At 36.2% G+C, this 23,348-nt stretch overlaps 4 protein-coding genes across 7 annotated transcripts; 2 read left to right on the top strand and 2 right to left on the bottom strand.

Moving 5' to 3' along the window:
* The first annotated feature begins 273 nt into the window (after positions 1 to 273).
* Positions 274 to 3,209, top strand: LOC110785852 (protein HOTHEAD). The gene is made up of 5 exons (XM_021990367.2): positions 274 to 503; positions 606 to 1,017; positions 1,470 to 1,780; positions 1,870 to 2,255; positions 2,339 to 3,209. The coding sequence occupies exons 1-5, from the start codon at positions 386 to 388 to the stop codon at positions 2,954 to 2,956; spliced, it is 1,845 nt and encodes a 614-aa protein (XP_021846059.1). The 5' UTR covers positions 274 to 385; the 3' UTR covers positions 2,957 to 3,209.
* LOC110785851 (receptor-like serine/threonine-protein kinase ALE2) lies at positions 3,176 to 9,349 on the bottom strand. 2 transcript variants are annotated; one of them, XM_021990365.2, is made up of 10 exons: positions 8,815 to 9,349; positions 7,757 to 7,900; positions 7,397 to 7,648; positions 6,938 to 7,039; positions 6,704 to 6,805; positions 6,209 to 6,580; positions 5,784 to 6,083; positions 4,825 to 5,217; positions 4,493 to 4,739; positions 3,176 to 4,374 (listed from the first exon to the last, which is right to left on the bottom strand). In XM_021990365.2, the coding sequence occupies exons 1-10, from the start codon at positions 8,921 to 8,923 to the stop codon at positions 3,708 to 3,710; spliced, it is 2,688 nt and encodes an 895-aa protein (XP_021846057.1). In that variant the 5' UTR covers positions 8,924 to 9,349; the 3' UTR covers positions 3,176 to 3,707. The 2 variants fall into 2 exon arrangements, with proteins under 2 accessions (XP_021846057.1, XP_021846058.1); XM_021990366.2 differs by having other exon boundaries at positions 7,445 to 7,648.
* A 2,431-nt stretch (positions 9,350 to 11,780) lies between these two features.
* On the top strand, positions 11,781 to 18,235 carry LOC110785850 (mediator of RNA polymerase II transcription subunit 9). Of its 3 annotated transcripts, XR_008923156.1 has the most exons (8): positions 11,781 to 11,938; positions 13,266 to 14,126; positions 14,210 to 14,272; positions 14,460 to 14,540; positions 14,689 to 14,747; positions 14,898 to 14,978; positions 17,088 to 17,269; positions 17,732 to 18,235. XR_008923156.1 is itself a non-coding variant. In XM_021990361.2 (7 exons), the coding sequence occupies exons 2-6, from the start codon at positions 13,281 to 13,283 to the stop codon at positions 14,953 to 14,955; spliced, it is 1,107 nt and encodes a 368-aa protein (XP_021846053.1). In that variant the 5' UTR covers positions 11,781 to 11,938; positions 13,266 to 13,280; the 3' UTR covers positions 14,956 to 14,978; positions 17,732 to 18,235. The 3 variants fall into 3 exon arrangements, 2 of the variants coding, with proteins under 2 accessions (XP_021846053.1, XP_021846055.1); XM_021990361.2 differs by lacking the exon at positions 17,088 to 17,269; XM_021990363.2 differs by lacking the exon at positions 17,088 to 17,269 and having other exon boundaries at positions 11,796 to 11,938; positions 13,272 to 14,126.
* A 575-nt stretch (positions 18,236 to 18,810) lies between these two features.
* LOC110785849 (vacuolar protein sorting-associated protein 24 homolog 1) lies at positions 18,811 to 22,277 on the bottom strand. The gene is made up of 7 exons (XM_021990360.2): positions 22,100 to 22,277; positions 21,575 to 21,705; positions 21,400 to 21,476; positions 21,109 to 21,211; positions 19,725 to 19,846; positions 19,253 to 19,441; positions 18,811 to 19,174 (listed from the first exon to the last, which is right to left on the bottom strand). The coding sequence occupies exons 2-7, from the start codon at positions 21,684 to 21,686 to the stop codon at positions 19,091 to 19,093; spliced, it is 687 nt and encodes a 228-aa protein (XP_021846052.1). The 5' UTR covers positions 21,687 to 21,705; positions 22,100 to 22,277; the 3' UTR covers positions 18,811 to 19,090.
* Positions 22,278 to 23,348: the final 1,071 nt, after the last annotated feature.

Here is a 23,348-nt window from a genome sequence, read left to right as displayed (position 1 = left end):
TAAAGTGTAATGAATATTATGAAACGGACTAAAACAGAAAATGTAAATATCATTTTGATACGAAGGTAGTAAGTTTCTATTAAAGTAGAAAAGTTCAGGGTGGTAGGTAAAATACAAATAGTACAACTAAATTAAGATTACGGCTCTAATATAGAAAAATAAAAATAAATTAAAGTATCTTAATCGAAAAATCTAAATGAAAGATATATGCATCATGCATGCATCAGTCATTTTAAATGGTGTGTGTATAAATTGAGAAGCGGACAAATGAGAAAGAGCCACATTTGCTTTGCTATACATATATACCTTTCTTGGTTTTACATATCTAAATCATTATTATCCAATTAAGCTAAGTAATTAACCTCTCTTTTTTTTGCTTCAAGTTATGGGATTATTACATCCTTGTTCACTTCTTCTTGCTGCATTCTTCAACCCCTTCTTTCTTCTATGCCTTCTCGTCTCGTTGCTTAACGTATCTTTTGCTTCTACTTCTTTCTATGAAGGTCTAATCTTCTCCCTCTAATGCCGATTTTGCGTTAATCAATCATTAATCTTCAAGTATAGGATGATTAACTAACATATATGTGCATGTTAATGAATTGCAGAAAACCCAAAGTATATGCACCCGCACCCGCACCCTTACATCGAAGAGGCGAGCGCGTTTGGATCATCATCATCAACACCGTATGAAGGAGGAGGAGGCTTATTGTCATCGTCGTCTTACGGTGGGAAAGCAGCTTATGATTACATAATAATAGGGGGTGGAACAGCAGGTTGTCCGTTGGCAGCCACACTTTCACAACACTTTAGTGTACTACTCTTGGAAAGAGGAGGTGTTCCCTTTGACAAGTTCAATGTGAGCTTCATGGAGAATTTCCACATATCATTGGCTGATACTTCTCCCAACTCGGCTGCCCAACAGTTTATATCCATGGATGGTGTTATCAATGCAAGGGCTAGAGTCTTAGGTGGTGGAACTAGCATCAATGCTGGCTACTACTCTAGGGCTAGTCCAAGGTTTGTACATTACATACTCCCTCCATATTTATTTAAGTAACTTATCAACCCCACCATCTAATTAAATAATCTATCTACACCCCCCACTCCCTTAAAATAACATGGTCCCCACTTGTTTTACTTATTAAATATCTACACAACCCCACTTGTTTTATTACTTTATTTCATTCAACTTTTCTTCTTAATACCCGTGCCCGACTAAGTGTATTTCTTAAATAAATACGGAGGGAGTATATACTAGTCAGTTTGGTAGGCGATAATAAAAATGATTAAATATACACAATTACGTAATAGATTACAAAAATGATTGTATGTTCTTTTCTACGTACTTCATCTATCAACTACTGTATGTCCATGATAGTCAGTTTGGTAGGCAGTAATAAATGGATTGACTATATAACAAAAGTACGAAATAGATTACAAAAATGATTGTGTGTTTTGTAATGGTGTAGCTTTGTGAAGAGGGCAGGGTGGGATCCAGAGCTAGTAAACGAAGCCTACCCTTGGGTTGAGGATCAAATAGTGCACGCGCCAAAGCTTGCGCCATGGCAAGCAGCAGTGAGAGATGCTCTTCTGGAGGTTGGGGTGTCACCATTCAATGGATTCACCTTCGATCACAAGTACGGAACCAAGATCAGCGGCTCAATTTTCGACGAACAAGGTCGCCGTCACACTGCCGCTGAGCTCTTGGCTTCAGCTGACCCTGAAAATCTCGACCTCTACATCCATGCAACCGTCCATAAGATCGCATTTGACACTCAAGGTACATAACATATACTTAACTACTTAAATTATAGGTCAAATCTTTTTATTATCATATTTAAGTTTCCATAACTGAAAATGCAAATACAGGAGAAAAGCCAAGGGCAGTGGGAGTAATCTTCAAAGATGAAAATGGGAAACAACATGAAGCATTCCTATCAGAAAGACAAGGAAGTGAGATAATCTTGTCAAGTGGAGCAATTGGGAGCCCTCAGTTGCTTCTTCTAAGTGGTATCGGACCCGAAGAAGATCTCAAAAACAACAACATTCCTGTAATCCTTGACAACCAGTTTGTAGGAAGAGATGTGCAAGATAATCCTCTCAACACTATTTTCGTCCCGTTTAAGAAGGAACTACCACAGTCTTTGCTTCAAACTGTTGGGATAACCAAGATTGGTGTCTACATCGAAGCTAGCAATGGCTACGGTCAGTCCAGTAATAGCATCAAGCGACACCAGGGTATCGTCTCTGCTGAGGTTTGTCTTCATTCTCACCTCCTTTCACAACTGCTATCATAAGACGGATTTTTATTAACATTTTTCGATCTTCATCTGAACAGATTGGGCAGCTATCAACAATTCCTCCAGAGGAAAGAACATTTGAGGCAATCCAAGCCTACAGAGACATGAAGCAAGACTTACCCTTTGAGGCATTCATGGGTGGGTTTATCCTAGGAAAGGTATCCAAACCCATATCCAGAGGCCATTTAAAGCTTAACACCACTAACATCGACGATAATCCTATACTCACCTACAATTACTTCAGTCACCCAAGAGATTTGCAAAAATGTGTTAAAAGTATACAAATGATAGAGAAGATAGTCAAATCCAAGCGGCTCGCTAACTACATTAACTCTGACCATCTAACCATGGAGAAGTTGCTGAATATGAGTGTTCAAGCTAATATTAACCTCATCCCAAAGAACACCAATGATATTCAGTCCTTGCAGCAGTTCTGCAAAGACACTGTGATTACCATGTGGCATTACCATGGAGGCTGCCACATGGGCAAGGTTGTAGGACCTGACTATCGAGTTCTTGGAGTTGACAGCCTTCGTGTTATCGATGGGTCCACCTTCGATCAGTCCCCAGGAACCAACCCTCAAGCAACTGTCATGATGATGGGAAGGTACATGGGAATGAAGATCGTCATGGAAAGACTCGGGGAAGGTGCTTAATTAATGTATAGAAATGAGTTCAGAGAAAGGCTGTAGTCAATAAGAACTACACTTGTTCTCTTACCCAACTTTGAGTTTAACATGTCCTGTATTTTCTTCTTCTTTTTTCTACATACATCAAACAGAATTCTTTTTTACTATTTCTTTAGTTTCAAAGTATAGGTTAATATTCTCGTTTTCTAAATTAACATGAAGAAAGAGAACAAAGTTAGAAGGTGATGAAATCGGAAATTAAAAACAGATTTTCACCAAATTCTTCATTTGTTGCTCAACATATATCTAGAGAGAAGCAGATATCCATACATTTAGTAGTTTGAAAGTTGAAACTCAAACCTAGTGCTCAATTGAGAAGGCAGGATACATAATTCACAATTATTCCTCATCAAAGCATAAATAACCCAACGTAAACGTATCTGATTTGGACAATGAAATGCTGAAGAACTAGTGTAAACCTCCATACCTCAGAACACAGCAGCCGAGAGAGGCACAGCATGCAGAAGTCTCATTCTGTAGAGCTTGATTTTAATAATTTCAGCTGATAATCGGAATAATTCTCAACAACGTTTTCACACTGCCTCCAACAACAGTATGACCCCGGAGTTAAAATATTATCTGAACTCTGTTCCATCTGACAAGTTTATAAGTCCAAACCAGGTTCTATAAACTTCAGGTTATCTCTTCTAGATAATATAGCTTCTCAGCTTATATATTGGCATTAGCTAAACTGATAATTAGCTTAGTTCTCTTAATTTCAATGGGTTCCTGGCCAAAGATGCTCCTTCATGCTCTCTCTAGAAAACCGTCCAAATCTCTGCCAGAATGATTTTTTCTTTCCCGATCCCAAAGGACCAGAGCTGCAATGCCTTCCTGAAAATTGACACTCACTGTGTGGAAATTCTGCTGAAACATTTGCCAAATCCAGGGCCGGTGATGGTAACTTAACATCACAACTCGATTCATACGTAAGGGGAGAATAATGAGTCCCAAGGAAAACTTGAAAGTCTTCTGGGATTTGTCCACTCTTGTTATCATCATTTGGCTGGTTGGAATCACTCCCTGATCCTTGTTCATTTGCATCGTCGAGCTCACTGCAAACAAGTTTCAAGGCCTGAACAACTTCTCCCATGAAGGGGCGGCGGGATACCTCTGGTTGTACACACATAGATGCAATTGCTGCTACTTTTGAGAAACTGTCAAATGGAGCACTTGACTTTAGGAAGGGATCAATTACTATTTCCAATCCTTCCTTGCTGATAAGATTTGGGAGAGCCCATCCTACTAGGTTTTCTTGACCTGCTGGTTTTGTAAAGTCTACCGGTTTTCTTCCAGTTAACAGCTCCAGTAGGACTACACCATAGCTGTAAACGTCGCTTTTCACGAGAAGATGCCCAGTCATTGCATATTCAGGAGCCAAGTAACTGGAGAACGTACACAACAAATTAGAATAATAATCAAATGATTTAATTTCATAACAATTTCTATCAAAGGGAAGAAGCATAAGAGCAAATATAAGACCACTAAAGAAAGAGTTTTTACCCAAATGTCCCGATAACTTGAGTTGAGATGGGTTGATTTCCCTCGTTCAATGCATTTCTAGCTAAACCAAAGTCAGACACTTTTGGTGTGAAATCATGTTCTAACAAGATGTTACTGGCCTTAAAGTCACGATGGATGACACAAGGGCTTGAATCTTCGTGTAGGTAAGCCAAACCTCGAGCAGCCCCAAGGGCGATTTTCATGCGGGTTGCCCAATCAAGAGGAGCAATAACTTCCTTGTCTACTCCTGGGATCAACATAATCATTTTTTATATAAAAGATTATCTCAACTCAACAATAAGTATATGTCAAAAGGAAAACGTTGCTTTTACCATGTAAGTGGTATTCAACACTTCCATTTGGAACCAGCTCATAGACGAGGCACCGAATATGGTCTTCTGTGCATATACCTAGCAATTTAACAAGGTTCTTATGGTGCAAACGGCTAAGCATTTCAACTTCAGATAAGAACTCGTGTATCCCATCGCGTTTGTCCCTCTTCAGGACTTTCACAGCCACTTGCTCTCCATCAGAAAAAATGCCCCTGTAGACAACCCCAAATCCACCTTCTCCAAGGACCCTTGAAGTGTCAAATCCATCAGTGGCATTTTCAATGTCAACAAGACTAAAGACTTTTGCAGAACCTGTGAAATTTAGCATCCCAGAACCAAAAGACAATGAACTAGAAAGAGATTTGCTGCCTACCGCCAGAGACCTAGCACCTCCTGTTTCATCAGATCCATAAACTCTATTATATTCCAGTGGCAATTTTAAAACAATTGCCTACAATATGACTATTACTCAAATTTGGCATACATCATTAAGAATCCAGAAGAAGAAAAAAATTACTCAAGCTTCCATAACAACATATTGTATATTTGTATTGTTAGTTAATTACTCCATATTAAACTTGCTATTATAAGCAGACATTTATTTCCAAATCAGATTAGAACCTCATTTCATGGAAAACAAAAACCAAAGTTATCTAACATTATGCTAGTGCCCTGATTTCAACAAGAGCAAACATACGAAGTAAAAAAAAAAAGATTGAGAATATATCATGAAAAGCATGCCAAAGGATAACACAGAAAAAGTACACGATGAGAACTAATTCAATAAATCCTATCACATCCATCTTTGAGAATGATCTAATCAGACAATATGACTATGACAAACATGAAAACTGAACTTGTAACAGAACAAACTGAATTGGTGACAGGAAGACGCAACAGTAAATATATGTTTTGGAAACTTCAGCATGGTCTTAAAAAAGCACTGTCATTTCTGGTACCTGATGGCTTTGTAAAGGATGATAATGCGGTTGTTAGAGCTTCTTCAGGATGAGGAGCAGAAAATCTACGTCTGGTTATGATGATCCATGCAATACCAGCACATGTTAAGAAAGCTGTTATCGCAGATATTATTATCACAGCTCCCATGCTTCGACCAGAACCATTGTTTTGTGTTCTTGGTATATCAACCCCCATAGGCTTTAATGAACTCCCACTATTGCCCTTATAATTAGCCGGATAAGGATGGTCATCTATAGCAGCAAGATTTGAAGAAAGGGAAGGTGGAGAAGGTGGAAGACCTGTAGAGGAGGGATAAAGAAAGTGACAAAAGTGAGACAATAAACAGGGCATGTCGCAGCTTATCCAAACTATATACAGCATGAATATTAGAAAAATAGGTCAGTGTGAATATTTGATGTCTAACCTGGATAGTGAACGTCTAACACATCATAAGCACCAAAGAAGTACGGATTTACATGAACTTGCTTGTGCCAAAACTTGTCATACAGTGAAAACGCTGCTGCGTGTTTGAATTTTCCTTGTAAAGGAACCAAGTTTACAAGAACAATCGTTTTGTCTAGCTGCTGGTTGGCAGCATTTGCTCCCATGATGCGAACTTGACTTTGGTTAAGAGAAAGGCTTGATGCAATGTCTGTAGCCAGCTTAGAGACTAAAGGGAAAAATGTGTATAGAGCAATGTCGAGTTGCAATCTTACTTGCATTGGCCACACACAACCACAGGGAAATCCAGATGTTGTGTATGTCATTGGTTCTGTACATGTTATTGCTGTACAATCTGCAAATTCGGTGAAGACATTCACCATTAAGAAGGTAAGATTTTACCTAGACAAGTGGAAATATATACCAAAAGAATAGTTATGAAAAGTAACAATGACATGATAGAAGAAACATTAGTCACCTTGATTTGGAGGTGGAGATGGTAATACAAATGTTGAAGATGGAGGAGGAATCATCTTTACTGACGGGCTCAAAGGAGAGATTGAGGGTGAATGGATTGGCACTAGTCAACACAATAAATTAATGTTACACTGTCAGCACATTATTATTGCTAAATCCTAAAAACAAAATTGTACTTCATTTCTCAATTCAAGGCACAACTTCATAGATATCAAATGAAGGAAATTGTACTAACATTTCCACTCTGTTGACGATGGTGTAGACATAGGTGAGTTCTGGCTTGAGGTTGAAGAAGATGGAGACTGAGATGGAGAGATTTCATGCGCTGGGTGCATAGCTGTCAAAAGAATTGAGATAAGACGCAAAAATCTATTACTAATTAATAAACAAATTAAATTAAACAGCACCAATGTATTTAAAAAATTCATACAATCAGATCAGCCAAACGGTAACCACATAATCCCTGAGTTCGTGTCTTCAAATATTGCAAACTAAGCTAATTCACCATGAGTGTCTTAACAGTTTATCACAACTAATTATTTGAACTCCTTGACGATTGTAACAACTGGTTCCACTGATCATATAGGGATTTTACATTAGAATGAAGATGATTTGCATAGTAATGAGTAAAAATCACTACAATGTTATGCAACAAAAAAATCCATAGCCGTGCAGCACTGTTACAGAAACATACATTGATGACCATGTGGCGGAGGAGAAAGCAGGTATGATGGTCCTGCACCTGATTTTACATATTGTTTCTTTGAATGATGATGATGACCATGATGATGCAAAGAATACGTATTTCCATCGGAAGATCCCACAGAATTGATCTGTTTAGGGACATGTATAGAAGGTGATTTGAAAGATGAGACATATCGAGAAGGTGATACAGAAGGTGCAGGTGAGGCAAATGTAAGCGTACTAGAACCGTGCACGGTAGGAGCTGCGAAAAGAAATAACATAATGGTTATTTCCACAAAATGTACAGGCAATATACTCATGCCCAAATCAGTACTCACAGTTTTGAGTAAAAGGATACTTCTTTGTGTACCTTTGCTATTAGAATGACTTCTATGAGAAAAATAATTGAATGCGATTTTAGGAGGTGCTGCAAACGGATATCCATGTCTGTCGCTTCTGAAGTCAGGCGTAACTGAAGGTGATACAGCATCACCTGCGGCGTGGTCTCTTGGATCTAAAGACAAAGTTAGTTATTAAACATTTCTTACAAGAATTAGTACACGTAAACTGCATATATATACCAAATAAACAACAGAACCTAGAAGGAAAGGAGAGAGTAATTAATTCAATCCACGTTCGATTATGCTACGGAATTCTATTAAGTATTAATCAACTACTGATACGATTAAAATAATGCAGCCCATACCAAACAAAAAAAAATCGCCAAATCGTCCACAGGAAAACGTGCACATAGGTATGATGTTAGAATCCAAAGTATTCACTGAAACCTAAAGTACAGACACAAAATAAAGTAAATTAATTGCTGTGGACCATTTAGAAAAAGATTACACTCGATGATCTACACTCACTGAGTTATTTACTCATTGCCAAGCAAATTTACAAAATGCTTTACAGACTTCTATAGTTACATTTACCAAATGAGTGCTGAGGGAATACACATTTAGCTGTCCATCACAATTACTAAATATATCAGCATGAAATTCAAGAAATTAGCTCAACTTTCCACTACATTCTTGCCAAAAGAAGCATAAAGAAATTTGTTTACACCAACTGATCAGATTTAACCGACAGTATAACAGTCGTATCAGAGTGCTAGATAATCAATCGTCTAGCAAGAATTGAACTTAAAACTGCAAAGCTAAGACATTTTTATCAATGATCACTAAAATCGATTTCGAAAAACAGGAAGAAAAAAAAATTAATAATAATAATAATCAATGAAAGATTGCACATTATGTCAATGTAGCACTGGGTTTTTCAACAACCTCACAAGAAGAAGTTAGCACTTTGATCCTAATCAACAACAAGTTCACAATTCAACCACATTCACATAACAATGTAGGCATCAATTATTCAAATCAAACTATAAACAATAAAAAAAATTAGGAAAGTGCAAAACCCAATTACCTGCAGATCCAAGAGCTGCGAGGGCACACACAATAACAAATACTCTGAGCACCAACAAAGTCATCATCTCCCACCTCAAAACCTTGACTTTAGAACTCAAAATTTTCATCTCATTCTTAAACCCACAATTGAAACTAGTACAATTTCAAGAAATAAAAGTGTAAATTGCACCAAAAATCTAAAAAATAACATGGGTATTGAAAGAATTTCAAAGAAAGAACTTTGATTTCCAAGACAAACCCAGAAAATTTAAGAAAGAGATGAGGCAATTAAAGTGGAAAAGCAAGAGAATGCAGTTTAGTGGAAGTACAAAAATGAGTTTAGGTGGAAAGCACTAATTAACAACTACAATGCTTGATTTGGTCATTAATCTTTGAAATTTTTACCCAAAAACATTGAAAAATTAGTACCGCAAGAGTTGATCAAGAATGTGAAGTACCCAAAATTTAGTACCCAGGAAAGTTGAGTGACACTTAAAGAGTGATCATTGGAGAGAGGAGAGAAAATGTTGACCATGATTCAGTAATAAAGACGTCGGTGAGGGGTGGTGTTATAAATAGCTTTTGGAATGTTTAAATAAAGAAAAAAGATATTGTCACTGTTTTAAAGTTAGATTCAAACAATTTCTTTAGATAATCCATTACCTTACATGAAAAGAACATGAATATACTCCTACTTATTATTTACTAGATTATATCCCGTGCACGCACGATTATTCTAAAATTATTGTTTAACCATATTTTTTATTAAATAATTATGCCCTGAAGCTCATGCGTAATTAACAAATCTTGAACATACTCATCTAATCATCTAATATAAAATTTTATTCCTATTACTCATTACACATATTTTATAAGTTTAATATGCTAATTTGATTAAAAGAATAAGAAACTATCTTTGCCATTAATGATATACCGATTTGACTAAAATATTTCAAAATTAATTTTAAACAAATTATTAAAATATTTTTGTTTAAAAGAAATGCAAGAAAATATATATTTTTGTTTAAACCGTTTGTAAGAAATGCAAGAAAATAAATAACATGTATTTAGGATACATAAACCGTTAATAAGAAATGCAAGAAAATAAATAAATAAGATACGTAGTATATTTTAGGAATATGTTTTTGGCGGGAAAAAATTACACCAGAAAATGACATGTGTAATTTTTGGTGTCTGTTTTAGTATAATAATATATTTTTTCATACATAAATCGTTTATAAGAAATGCAAGAAAATAAATAAATAAGATACATAGTACTACCTCCATTCTTAAATGATTTTTACGCTTATTATTTGCAAGGTAATTAAGGAATTTTGGTGAACATGTGATGGTGGGGTAACAAATGAAAAATGAGTGGCTATAAATTGTCCAACAATATGAGTGGATGAAAATTAATATTAAAGTATTGTGAGTGGGTAAGTTATGGTGGACCAAATGAGAGTAAAAGTAGAATAAAGTAGAGTGTAAAAAACTTCCAGGAACAGACTAAACAGAAAGCGTAAAAAACTTTCAGAAACGGAGATAATATATTTTAGGAATATGTTTTTGGCGGGAAAAAGTTACACCAGAAAATGACATGTGTCATTTCTGATGTCTGTTTTAATATATATAGTAATAGATATTTTTAATAAAGTGAAATAATAGTCATGTTCTTTTCCATATGTAAATATGTCTTTGGGTGCACCATGCTTATTGTACACCCTTGTCCATATTCGACGGTTTGAAATAATCTCTCTTTCTAATTTTGTACAAATATGCCTTTAATTATCTTATAAATAAACAAGTAAAAGTATGGGTTGAGATTTTGAAAATTTAAAACTAAACAATTACCAAATCTTACAAGATTGCACATATCTCACCATTATAAGCCTTGTACTTTTGAACGTGCTTGCAACTTTTAATTTGAGTTCAAGTCAGTTCACTTCAATCTATCTATTTTATTAACGCAGAATGATGGTTATTGAGAGGTGAGCAAATCCTCAATACTCCCTTTTCACATATGCCACGTCAATGGCCACGTCATACCCACTCAAGAGGCAACTAATCAATTCACAACTTTAATGCTTCAATCAAGCACTAATCAAGCAAGAAAAAAAAGGAGAATTCATATTAGCAATAAAAGGATAAATAACCATTTACAAAAAAGGAAATAGAAAATTTTGTATCAAATAAATAAGGGGGGAAAACAGTGTTGTATATCTTTAAAATGATATAATGACTAACTATTTCAAAACAAAACTTCAAAATTATGAAATTAATTGAAAATTAATTCTAATCATAACAAATTTAGAAAACGTCATTTTTTAATTCTGCATTTGATGTATATTTAATCAGTTTAATAAAAAAAAAAGTAGGTACTTCAATTAAATGGTTAAACAATACAATTTATAACTTACGCTATATTATTATAATTAATTTACATAGTCATCTACCAACATTTTAATTGTCTAACATCATTAAAGAAAAATCTCATGTAGACCGACATAGATATATCCTGATTTATTAATTTCATAACTACTCCCTATTTGTGTTATTACAATAATCCCTCCGTCACGGAATACTTGAACAGGTTTGTCCAGCACGGAGTTTAATACAAATTAATTGACTTATTATTTAATTAGATGGTAGTTGATAGTGAGGTATTTTTTTGATATAGATAGGGATATGTGTCAACTTTGGTGATAAGTGGTTGTTTGGTTATCAATTGTTTTTTTATTGAAAAAGTAGATGTGATAGGAGTTAGTAGGGTATTTGTTTAATTGAATGAGAGAGGGTGTGAGGACAAAATTAAATTTAGTGGGAAGAGAGAGACAATATAATAATTGTGGGGTCATTCCTAATTTAGAAGTGTAACAACTAATCTGGGACGGACGAAAAAGGAAATTGTAACAACTAATCTGGGACGGAGGGAGTAAGTTGGAAGTTGGTCTTGGACCAACCACCTCAAACGCTGCCGTTTAACTTTGGAGCAAACTAAAGAAAAGGAAAATAAAATCCTCTCTTCTACCGGTGGAACTTAGAAGGAAAGTAAAATCTTCAGTCTCCCCCTTCTCAAATTCTTCAATCTTTTGGAGCAAATTTTAAATTATCTCACCTCAATTATTCTCCAAACTGGGTTGCAGGTATTAATTTCAATCAAAATTTCTTCAAAATTCTCATTCAGTTCTATATTTTGTCGAAATTTGTGGGCATTTTGGATCGACCATTTTCTATTGAATTGATGTATTCTGTTCTTAATTACTGATACTGGCCTTAATTTGTTTTCTGATATTTCAATCACAACCGCTGAATAACTTGATAACCATGATTAATTAATAAATGTTTTATCAGACTATTGTACTTTCCTTTATAATGGAGTTGCTAGTTATACATCTGTATGCAGTGCCGTTTTTATTGATGATCTTGGCCTTAATTAGTTTATTTTGAGGTTTTATTATGATTAAATTTATGAACTAGTTTTTTACAATGATGGATTTTAATTATATTGTAACACAGAATAATTCTGCTTTCGGTGCCTTCTTGTCTCAGATTGTGTGTTTTCAGGTTAGGGATTATTCATTGTTGTTGTTAGTTGTGTTTGTGTGGCTGTTCTTTTCATCAGTTCGAACTATTGGTTGTGTTGAGAAATGAGAAAGGAGGTAGCCCGGAAAATATGATTGGGAAGAGCAAATCTACTGTATGTTTTATTCATGCGGCCCATTGCAGAAGCTCAAATAACAACAGTAGCTGTTTGCTGTTTGCGTACCAAGGAGTGTTAATTTAGTCATCTTTGCAGTGAATTAGATAAAAGGTTGCTATTATTACTGCCCTTGTTAGGAAACTATTCTTCCTCCAGAAGGTGAGAAAGAGGCTGGAAAGAGGGATGGAGAGGAGGATAGCAGAAAACTTATGATTCAGTTTCTTCTTGGTTCAGATTTTGAGTTTTATGGATTGATATTAGATGGAGCCATTGATAATTCATAATTGTGTATCATCAATGGTTGTTTATTATACTTGTTAGACATGTTTGTGTGGTTGTTGTTTATTTGTCAATTAAAATGTTTGTTGTGTTGAGAACTTATCAGAAACTACTAGATGGGAAGATCGATTTAATGTTTTTTGATGCCTGATCTTTCCTGCAGAAGCTCAACAATAACAATAGCTCTATGCTATTTGAGCTATCTTTTTTTCTATTATGTCTTCATATTCTATTCATAATATTGTGATCAACATGGTGCTAATTTAATTTTTGAAATGGGATTCAATACACGTGTTAAGATCAAAAGAGTTGTAAATTTGCTTTTAGGCTTTTATGGTTGGGATTAATTGTTCAATCTTAGTAAGGGTATTTTGAGGTGTGGTGCTAAATTATATCTTCTTTTAATTGGTGTAATTATTTTTACCCTCCCTCTACACTTAGAACCTCTGCATCACAGTTGTCATCTCATTCTCTTTCTTTATAAACCTAAGTTACAGGCAAAGATCATGGATCATCATCAATATGGAGGAGGAAGCTGGAGTATGATCCCCAATATTCCTACCCATACCAACTTATCTACACCCTCCACGCAAGATCCTCTCTTTCTATCTTCGCAGCCCCAGAACCAACAGCAATTTAATCTTCAGCAACAACAAACACAACAACAACAATTCGGCCTTCATCATCAACAACAACAGCAACAGTTTCAGTCACCACAACACCAACAATTCATTCAACAATCTCCCCAGCAACAGCAACAGTTTGTTCACCCTTCCCCGCAACAACAACTACAACAACAACAACAATTTGTCCATCCCTCGCCACAACAACAATCACAACAACAACAACAACCACAACAACAGCAACAGTATGTACATCCTTCACCGCAACAGCAGCAGCAACAATTTGTTCAACCTTCGCCGCAACAACAGCAGCAACAGTTTGTTCATCCCTCACCACAACAACAGCAACAATTTGTTCCTCCTTCGCCCCAACAGCAGCCACAGTTTGTTCCTCCTTCTCCCCAACAGCAGCAACAACAATTTGTGCAACAATCTCCTCAACAGCAACAGCAGCAGCCGTCGCAAATACAAACACAGAGGTTTCAACAGCAACAACAATACGTGCAGCAATCTCCTCAACAACAGCAACAACAATTTCAGCAACCATCACAATTTCAGCAGCAAACACAACAGCTGCAACAACCACAACAACAATTTGTGCATCAATCACCACAACAATCACAGCAACAGCAACTGCAGTCACCACCACAGCAATCGCAGTCGCAGTCGCAGTCACAGTCACAGCCGCAGCAACATCAGTCGCTTGCTTCTCACTTCCACCTCTTAAACGTGAGTTTTTCTTTCTTAAAAGAAAAACCTAACCCTCACATAATTTCTTTCAGATTTGTGATCCTGTTAAATTGATAATGCAGTTGGTGGAAAATCTAGCTGATGCAATTGAGAACGGGAATCGGGATCAGCATGCTAATACTTCGGTTTATCTCTCTCTCTCTGCCCCGATTTCCCATCTGAGTTTCTTATTTCATTTTTGTTTGTAGTTCATTATATTTTCATTGTTATTTGGCATTAGGGATTTCTGATGCTTTTTATCTGAGTTTGATTTGGCTAACTGGTGTGTTTTCTGTGTGTGTGTGGGTGTGTGTGTGTTTCTTCTGGGTGTAGATTGGTGAGCTGAACAGCCGCTTTGAGAAGTGCCAACAACTTTTGAACTCTATTGCGGGGACAATTAATTCAAAAGCCATGGTAAACTTTTTATCGAGAGAAATTATTTTGCTTTCCTGCTTTTTAAAGTTGTTTATAATTGATTCGCATGATTTTGTATAAGGTCTCATTATTTCCTATTGATTGAAAATTCTTGGATTTGCCTTGGTCATTTAATTATGACCTGCAGACTGTAGAAGGGCAAAAGCGCAAGCTTGAAGAAAGCGAGCGATTGCTTCTTCAAAGGAGGTATGATGATGCTCATAATTATGTTCATTTAAGTTTCAGTTTTGTGCTGCACTTTAAAACACTTCTTTGTTCAATGCCAGGGATTTAATTATCCTGCATTTAAATTTCAGTTTTGTGCTGCATGTAACATACATCTTTGTTTAATGCCAGGGATTTGATTTCCAATTATAAAAGTTCTGTTGAAGAGCTGATTAAGTCAGAACCTTGATACATATCCAAACTCCAATTTTGGTAAGCACTTTAGGTTTGCATATTGTACTTGAATTTAACTGTACCAAATCAAGTGAAGAATTGATCAGTGCATGAAATGTTGTATGAGTGTGTTGCTGTGGTATTTAGCACCTTGAGTCTTTAGATATAATTTGCTGTTGGTAACTTTAGAGAGAGTGTCCGTGGAATATTCTTGCCGCACCTCATTAATCCCGTAGGTTATAGGGGAATTTCCTTTTTGTTGTTTTTAGTTGAGTTTTGGCGTTTAAGAATAATGTGGGGACAACGACTTTTACAAAACATTGTTGTTATTGTCAAGTTTATATTTTGGTAAAGTATTGGTACAGACATGTTTCTTTTGGCTAATTCATTTACATTAATACTGACAGTCTGACCAATTAATACCAACATCAATTAACGATTATTTATCTAGTTGCACGAAACTGACCTCATATACCTCCTAAGTGAGGTTATGTGCTTAGATAAACTGTAACAATAGTTTACTCAAAGGTTGAACATTTAGCTATCAACCTTTGCAATGGTTCAGTTCTTTTTTCCACTCATTCTGATTACCAAATACGGAGTACTAAATAATTCACTTTTGGGTATGAGATTTGGATTGAATTTAACATTCACTTTTCTAAATTATTTTCCCTCCACTGTTACCTCTACAACTCCAGATTTGCTCTCATTTTAATAATGGCATATACGGAGTATATGAGCATCTCCGTTTTTGTTTGAGGAAATGTGGCTGGGTAATGTGCTTTGGTATGGAAGCAGCTGCTATAAGATGGGCTTTTTTTTGTATATGAGCTGGGTTAACAACCATCACATGGGACATGGCTTTATGGATTAGGGGTTTTATAAACCATACCATATAATTAGATTTTCAAGCCAAAGAGTATAGGGTTTAGTGGTTTACCTTTGAGCAACCATGGGTTCATCAAAATATTAGGATGTGTCAATAGGCAGTGACTCAGGATACATTGGAAGGACTTCCTGGATTTTGTTCAAAATTTGTCATAGTCTTGTCTTAAAACAGCCTATGTAACCTAGATCCATGGGGCCAGTAGCACTCTTGGGCGAACAACAGACCTTTCCTCTCTTCCTGTCAAGTCTTGATGCTGGAACTAGGACCCTCATAGATCTGAGTATCTTGTCAGATAGGCTTGGCTCCAGTTGCTTTTGTTAGGACTAAGCAAAGAGAACAAAGGGCCAGTGGGATGATATGCACCAGCTGATTGCCACGAGCTTGGTTTTGATATTGGTCACACGTTTTAGGACGAGAATCATATAGCTATTGGAACAGTTTTGCTGACCATTTCCTGACCTCATTGTAACCTTGGGTGCACAAGACTATCTGAAAGTGAACCTAAGAGGTTTCCCCACATTTTATTTCAAGATTATTCACTAAATATTACTTCCTCTATTTCTAAATACTCCGTAGATGCAGTAGCTTGACTGCCACACTTTCCAACGTCTAACTTTGAACATCAATAGCTTTAATTTATACGAAGTATTAGAAAGAATTACCAAAGGTCGATATTATGTATTGAGACCAATCTAACAACATTTTACGTAATGACATTTGTTTTTTATATGTTTTAGTTAAATTTTTAATCTCCGTGTTTGTTTGAGGAAATGTGACCGAGTAATGTGCTTTGGTATGGAAGCAGCTGCTATGAGATGGACTTTTTTGGATATGAGCTGGCTAACAACCAATCGCATGGGAAATGGCTTTATGGATTAGGGTTTTATAAACCATACCATATAATTAGATCTTCAAGCCAAAAATTATAGAGTTTACCTTTGAGAAACCTGCAATATACTCCAGCTTAATGCAGATTAAATTGGAAAGGCAGTAACTTTAAGGGAAAATTGTTGGATTCGATTGATTGATTGAACAGGAAAGATTACAAAAGGGATGACTTCAGGCCACTAGTCTCCGAGGCAGCAACTTTAGGTCGCAATTCTCTAAAAGGATCTGATTCACAATACATGACCTGCCCTGTTATTCCTCTCTATTCCTTTTTATACCAGCTAATGATTGTACGTCTGATTTGGAGGCTGATTTGGCTGCTTGTCCGTTTCCCCATTTTGAGTGTCTTTGTTTGTCTTCTTCTGGAGTAGGTGGAGTAGGTAAATTGCAGCTGGCTTGGGCCTAATTGAATTCGTTACACATCCATGGGTTCATCAAAACATTAGGATGTGTCAATAGGCAGTGGGAAGCTCAGGAGACATTGGAAGGACTCTTGGAAACTTAGGACAAGATCTATCTCAGTTAGATTTTCAAGAAAACGTCATTGAATCAGGTTAATGTCCTGATTTACAGCCCAGTTTACTCCCTTTAGCTAAAGTGGTTCATATTGTAAGCTTTATTTTCATCGTCGAGTGAGCCTCCTGTATGTTCTTTTTTCTGCCGTATTTTGCATCAGTATCTCTCTCTCTGTCCACTTTTGCTTCTGAGCTGGACAAATATCGCTCCATCTTTCCCGGCTGAAAATAGCTCATTACCCTAGTGTTTCCAACTAACTAACTACTTTTCAGTTTTCACCTTACATGATCATGAAATTGTATTAAGAATTTGTTCAGGAAACTCTTGGACAACAGAAATGTGGAGTCGGGTCTTTACGAGTGCTTTTGTTGATGATATAATGCATATATTTACATGCTTTCAGTAGACAGTTCTGTTGAGATTGATTTGTCAGAGAAGTTAGCTGGGATAGATATTTATGCCTCTTGCTTACCCCAAAATTTTGTTTGCTTTTTCCCAGGCTTTGGATTTTGTGTATGCTCTGGTTTGCAATAACTCCAGGCTTGTCCTCAGATAATATATTTTCAAGTCCGGCAATCTCTAAATGTTGCTAGCAGAGGTTGGAACGTTGGTGATGATGGTGTTTGTGAAGCTACAGCCTTGGAATCTATACCTCATTAAACAAATAATGCCCCGTTTGATCTGATGAAATGTTGTATCTGTAGAAGTCATAATAATCAGACTGAACGGGGCACCATGTTCATTTTTAGCTGTACGGAGTAATAAAGATCATTATTTTAATCAGAGTCAGCGTGTTCATTTTTAGCTGTACGAGAGTAATAAAAAAAAAATCTTCGTTTAGCTGCGCTGCTGCGTGTTTAGAAGAGTGTTGTTTTCTTTCAAGTTACAATAATTTTGACTGTATACTTTCAATTAGGTCTCAGGCTCTCAGCCTCTTATCTGTAATATCATTGTCACAGTATGTACCGAAAAAGTGACAAGGGAATTTCTGGTTCTGGTGATAGTTTTATATTTCAGTGACTAAATACAGAAAAGCCTTGTTTGCCTTGTTAAAATTTCAAGCGTTTCCTGAAATAGTCATGAAGCACATACTAATGTAATTTCAAGGCTTACCAGTAACCGGAAGTCCATATTGTTAAGAGTATTGCTCTATGGAGCATCATTGTTCAAGTGAAGAAAAAAAGACTCATCGTTATGTTTCCGCGTTTCAGTACACTTGAAAGGGTCAATATTTGGTTTCAACACAAAGACGCACATAATTGGTGAAAACCTATATTGCTCCTCTTCTTAACTACTCCTTTCATCTATGATAACACAAGATTTCTCCGTCAAAAGAACAAATAAAAGAAAAAACATAAGATAACCAAGAATTTTTGTTATTGAATTGGAATTTGAGAGACATTCATTGTTGCTTTGGCATCTAAAAACGCAAACTTCATACATCTAATGGCATGGAAAAAAAATTAGTTTTTTTTTTTTGATGGAAAATTAGTTTAATGGCATGGAAGGAGCCGTCATTATGCCTTACACGAGCTAAGACCCTTGGGAAGATTTCATAGTCATTATATGGCAGAAAACTTGCAAAAGACCGAATTCATTACGCAAAAGCTGAGTTCCATACTATTTACATCAAAGTTTGGTATAAAACACTGAAAAATGTGATGAATCGATCTGAAGAACCTATTAGCTTGTCTATCATTATGTTAGCATAGGCCAGAGAAGGAAATTAGGTTCCAAGATCAAGTAATCTGAAATAATGTTACACGATTTGGAGGTTACATTACCATTGTCTCCTTGCAACCAAATCTCTCTACATGCAAGCACGTCTACAGTACCAATTCTTGGCAAGATTGATATTTTATGATCTGACTTTGGCTAGACGTGCCCTTATTTCCTCCATTTCTTCCTCGTCATCTATACCTTCAGCAACTGGCTCCTCATCCTACAAAGCCAAGCAACCAAAATTTCAGATAGTGCACCAAAGATCTAAAAACTCAGGTGAATGAAATTTCAAGCTCACCTGTACGCTCGTGCTCTGTGCAGGTGCTTTGATCTTTTCTTTCCTTGCCGCCACGGGAAGCTGTGCAGCAGTCTCACTGGCCAACTCTGTCAAAACTTTGTCAACCTCTTCCTCTGTTTCCTCTTCTATGTCTTCAGAATCCAACGCACCGTCAACAGCCTCATTAACAAACTCTTCAATTATCCCAGCCTTAAAACATGAAAGAAAATGCATGAATTAAACAACATTAATATATCCCTTCACACAACGGGTAATGCACCCAATAATATCACAAGTTTACGTCCACGTCATCTAAGGCTTGCTCAACAAATCAAATTCCTAATTTCTTATGATACCTTGCACATAAACAAGAAGAAAAAAGGCACACAACTTTATGTATCAGGCTCAATTGACTGTGTATTAAAACTGGGAACAAGTTGAAGTGACAAGTTCATCCCCTCTGCACTCTTTTGTTTGGAAATTAGAAAAATACCTTGGTCATCTCTTTGCTGAATTCTTGCATTGTAACAGCGATTTGTGGAGCTTTGATGAGGTTATTGACAAGTTTCATCACCTCTGCACTCTTTTGCAAATGGCCCACTGTACGAGCAACAGCTGCAATAAGACCCGAATTGGAATACTAGAGTCAAGATGTGAATAAAAAACAGAACTTAGGGCACACCGTGATGCAACATAGAGCATATAATGAAGATAAATAGTAGACATAAATTGTAGATGTTGAAATGGAAAATGGTAGCCTTTGGCCTGTGAAAGTGCCATTCTATGTGTCAGAACTAAACCATTGCAGCGGGGAGAACTCAAGAATCAAAATTTATTTGCTACCGTTAATATTGTGTACTACAGCTGAGATGAGTTTTTCATCTTCCTTTTCAGGCCAATTCATTTGGTATTTCACATCTATACTGGGGTAAAACAGTGCACTGTAGTAAAAATCAAAGAAGTTCGGAAGGTAGAATGCCAAAGATCTGTTGACTGTGGAGTTATCATCTAATTTATGAATACTTTCCTTGGCTGTTTAGTTCTTACACCAGCCTAAGATGATGAGATAATAAACAAAAGAATATTCCCTCCGTATTTTTTTAAGAGATACACTTGCCTTTTCCGGCCGTATTTATTTAAGAGATACACTTGCTATTTTTAGTAACTTATCAACCCCACCATCTAATTAAATAATACATCTAATATACCCTATCACCCACCATCCTATTAAACAAATATTTTCATAAACCCACCCCACCCTCCACCCACCAAAATGACATGGTCCCACATATTTAATTATTAAAATATCTATCCAACCCCACTTGCTTTATTATTTTATTTCATTCAATTATTCTTCTTAATACCCGTGCCCGGCCAAGTGTATCTCTTAAAAAAATACGGAGGGAGTATGACATAACCTATGTTCAGTAGGCGGAGAGATAGGAGGAAAAAATGATACCACAGAGCAGATTCATCAGGTGATGAATGATAGATAGCATCACAACATGTAATGTAAAAGAAATATGCTAGTAAATACTTGTGGGCATTGGGTCAAAGTACAAAACAAGTCCCTAGTACACTTACAACAAAAACAAAAGCTGCAGGACCATGAACCAGAGAGAGAAACAGTATAAAACACACAGAACCTGGCAGAAATTTATCGCTATGTAATTAATGGGCATGTCAATCACCCAAACAACCTTTCAGAACAATAGATCAAGTATTCGAGTTGGGAAGGTCTGATCCTTTACTTTCACCGGAACCCCAGATGTTAAGGAAGGGAGATACATAAATTCAATCATACAGCAAAAGAGAATGCTAGGAAGAACTCTTATAAACTACTCAATCTATATAAGATGTAAGAGGCATTATCATACCAACACTTTCGCCGAGGTGCATCGATACTGAATTTAGTTGAGCTTTATTCTCATAAAGACGGTTGACAGTTTTTCTTGACATCACAATTTCCTTCGCAAGTGCCTGGATACGTTATACAGAAGATAGGAAGAAATTCAAAGATATCGTACTAAAATTATCAAATTTCAATTGCCTATTTGACTGTCTAACTAACAAAATCAAAACAAAAAAAAATCACAAAGAAAGAAACTATCAAATTAAAAGCAAACTTCTAGGTTTGATCATTCAAAATACAATGACATTGATTATACCTTTGCAGAACCCATATCATTTCTCTTGGCAGCTTCTCTAATTGCCTTCTGTACAGTCTTCTCTTCCCTTTGAATATCTAAAAGTTCCAACAACAAAAAAATCGACCCATAAGGATAGAGTTCCCATTATTTTCAACTGCAGGAAGCTTAACAAACTGAGAAAGTGAAAACGTGCCTCGGATTTGGCGCTCAATATTACGACTCTCTTGACGAAGGCGCCTTTGCCAATCCCTAAGCAACTGCTGAGGGTTCGGTTTTACGCCCAACAAATTCTTCACTTTTTCCATCAATCAATCTCTCTCTTAACTAAAAATTTCAGAAAAGATGACCAATTATACAATGATCTGGGTACTCCGCAATTGATTAGGGCACTTGGAAAGCTCAATTGAACCAACTCCAGTTAAATTCCAAAAAGAATCATTAGTTTGATCAGGGTTCCAATTGAATTGGGGCAATGCAGTTTACGATTTTAATCGAATCTAATTCAACGAAAAAATAAACAACAATTGCTGAAAAAACAAAAATTAAGCAATCTCTCCGATTAAAATACGAGCAGATAATTAAGAAATATGGAGAAATTATAGAAATCAACGAAAAATTCTGAGTTTCCAGAAGATATGAATAATAGCAGTATGCTAATATCAGTGAAAAGTCTAAAACTGGAAGTAAAAACAAATGGAAAATTGGTTGAAGAGTTTACCAGATCAAGATCAACAACGAAGGGATTCCGCAGAGAAAGAGGAAAGATGATGTTGAGGTATAAACTTTAGCAATGGTGAAAGTAAAGACCCCACACGGCAGAACAATACATCATCAACAAGAAGGAACGATGTCACCAGGAATTTTCACGCCTTTGTCTTTGTCTGGATTCCGGAGGTCGCAAATCGGAGACCCCACCCAATAATAAGTCTATACACGACCCTGATTGAATTAGAACTGATTTTTGCGTCCGGATGATGCCCCGGGTTACTACACAATTTTTTTTTTTCCGATGATAACATGAAACATGTACTTCCTCCGTCACTTTTTGTTCTTTACGTTTGGTATTTTGCACGTTTATTAACGACTATTTAATGTGCATTGAGATTGATCTATTTTTTTTATTTAAACAAGGAAAATTACGTTTATTTATAACACTTTCACTTTTATCAAAATTCTGATATTGAGAATGTGAGATAAATTTAATGTCCTAATAGAAAGATGTGAGAAATTAAATAACCTAATGTATTTAATTAGTTAAAATAATCAATTGACATAAATTTTGATAGAATATTAAATCATTTATGTAATGATATAAAAAGAAATGTAAAAAATATTTTGAGACACCCAAAAAGAAAAACGTAAAAAACAAAAAGAGACGGGAAGTAATAGATTAGTGACAAAAGATTTATTATTTAAACTCCAGGCCAGGGGTTCAAACATTATGAGCCAACAACCCAATGGACAAACAATGAATTTGGGGCTAAAGCCCACAACTCCAAGGATTCACATGACCTCCGAAGCCCAACAGCCAAGCAACCCAAATGTTGTATTTAATGCTCCTGTAAATACAAATTGTTCCCCATTTCATTTGTAAAAGACATTTGACATTCATTACACATACTAATCATATTACCTACTTGTTGTATTCTACTTAATTAAGATTATCAAGGCTAATCACCGAGACAGACCCAATATTAGTAGACTTCCTCTACGACATAATTTACCTTCTTAGGGATTGTTTACACCTGAAATAATTTGGTGCCGTCAGTGTGGAAAATACTAAAAAACAATGGCCAGACCCCGTGTAATACGTTGCTCATCTTCGGAATCCACCAGATCACGAAGCCTAGAACCGTCGGCTCATTGAACCTCTGAAAGCACGAGGACGAGAAACACCAGGTCGACTAGAAGAGAATAACCCAGTTCGTGAACAGACATACTCCCGACCGCTTCGCGGATCGTAGTAA

Source organism: Spinacia oleracea, chromosome 6 (genome assembly GCF_020520425.1).
Source record: "Spinacia oleracea cultivar Varoflay chromosome 6, BTI_SOV_V1, whole genome shotgun sequence".
Lineage (NCBI taxonomy): Eukaryota > Viridiplantae > Streptophyta > Magnoliopsida > Caryophyllales > Amaranthaceae > Spinacia > Spinacia oleracea.
Note: the sequence above shows the minus strand (reverse complement) of the source record. Positions and strands in the feature narration are given on the sequence as shown.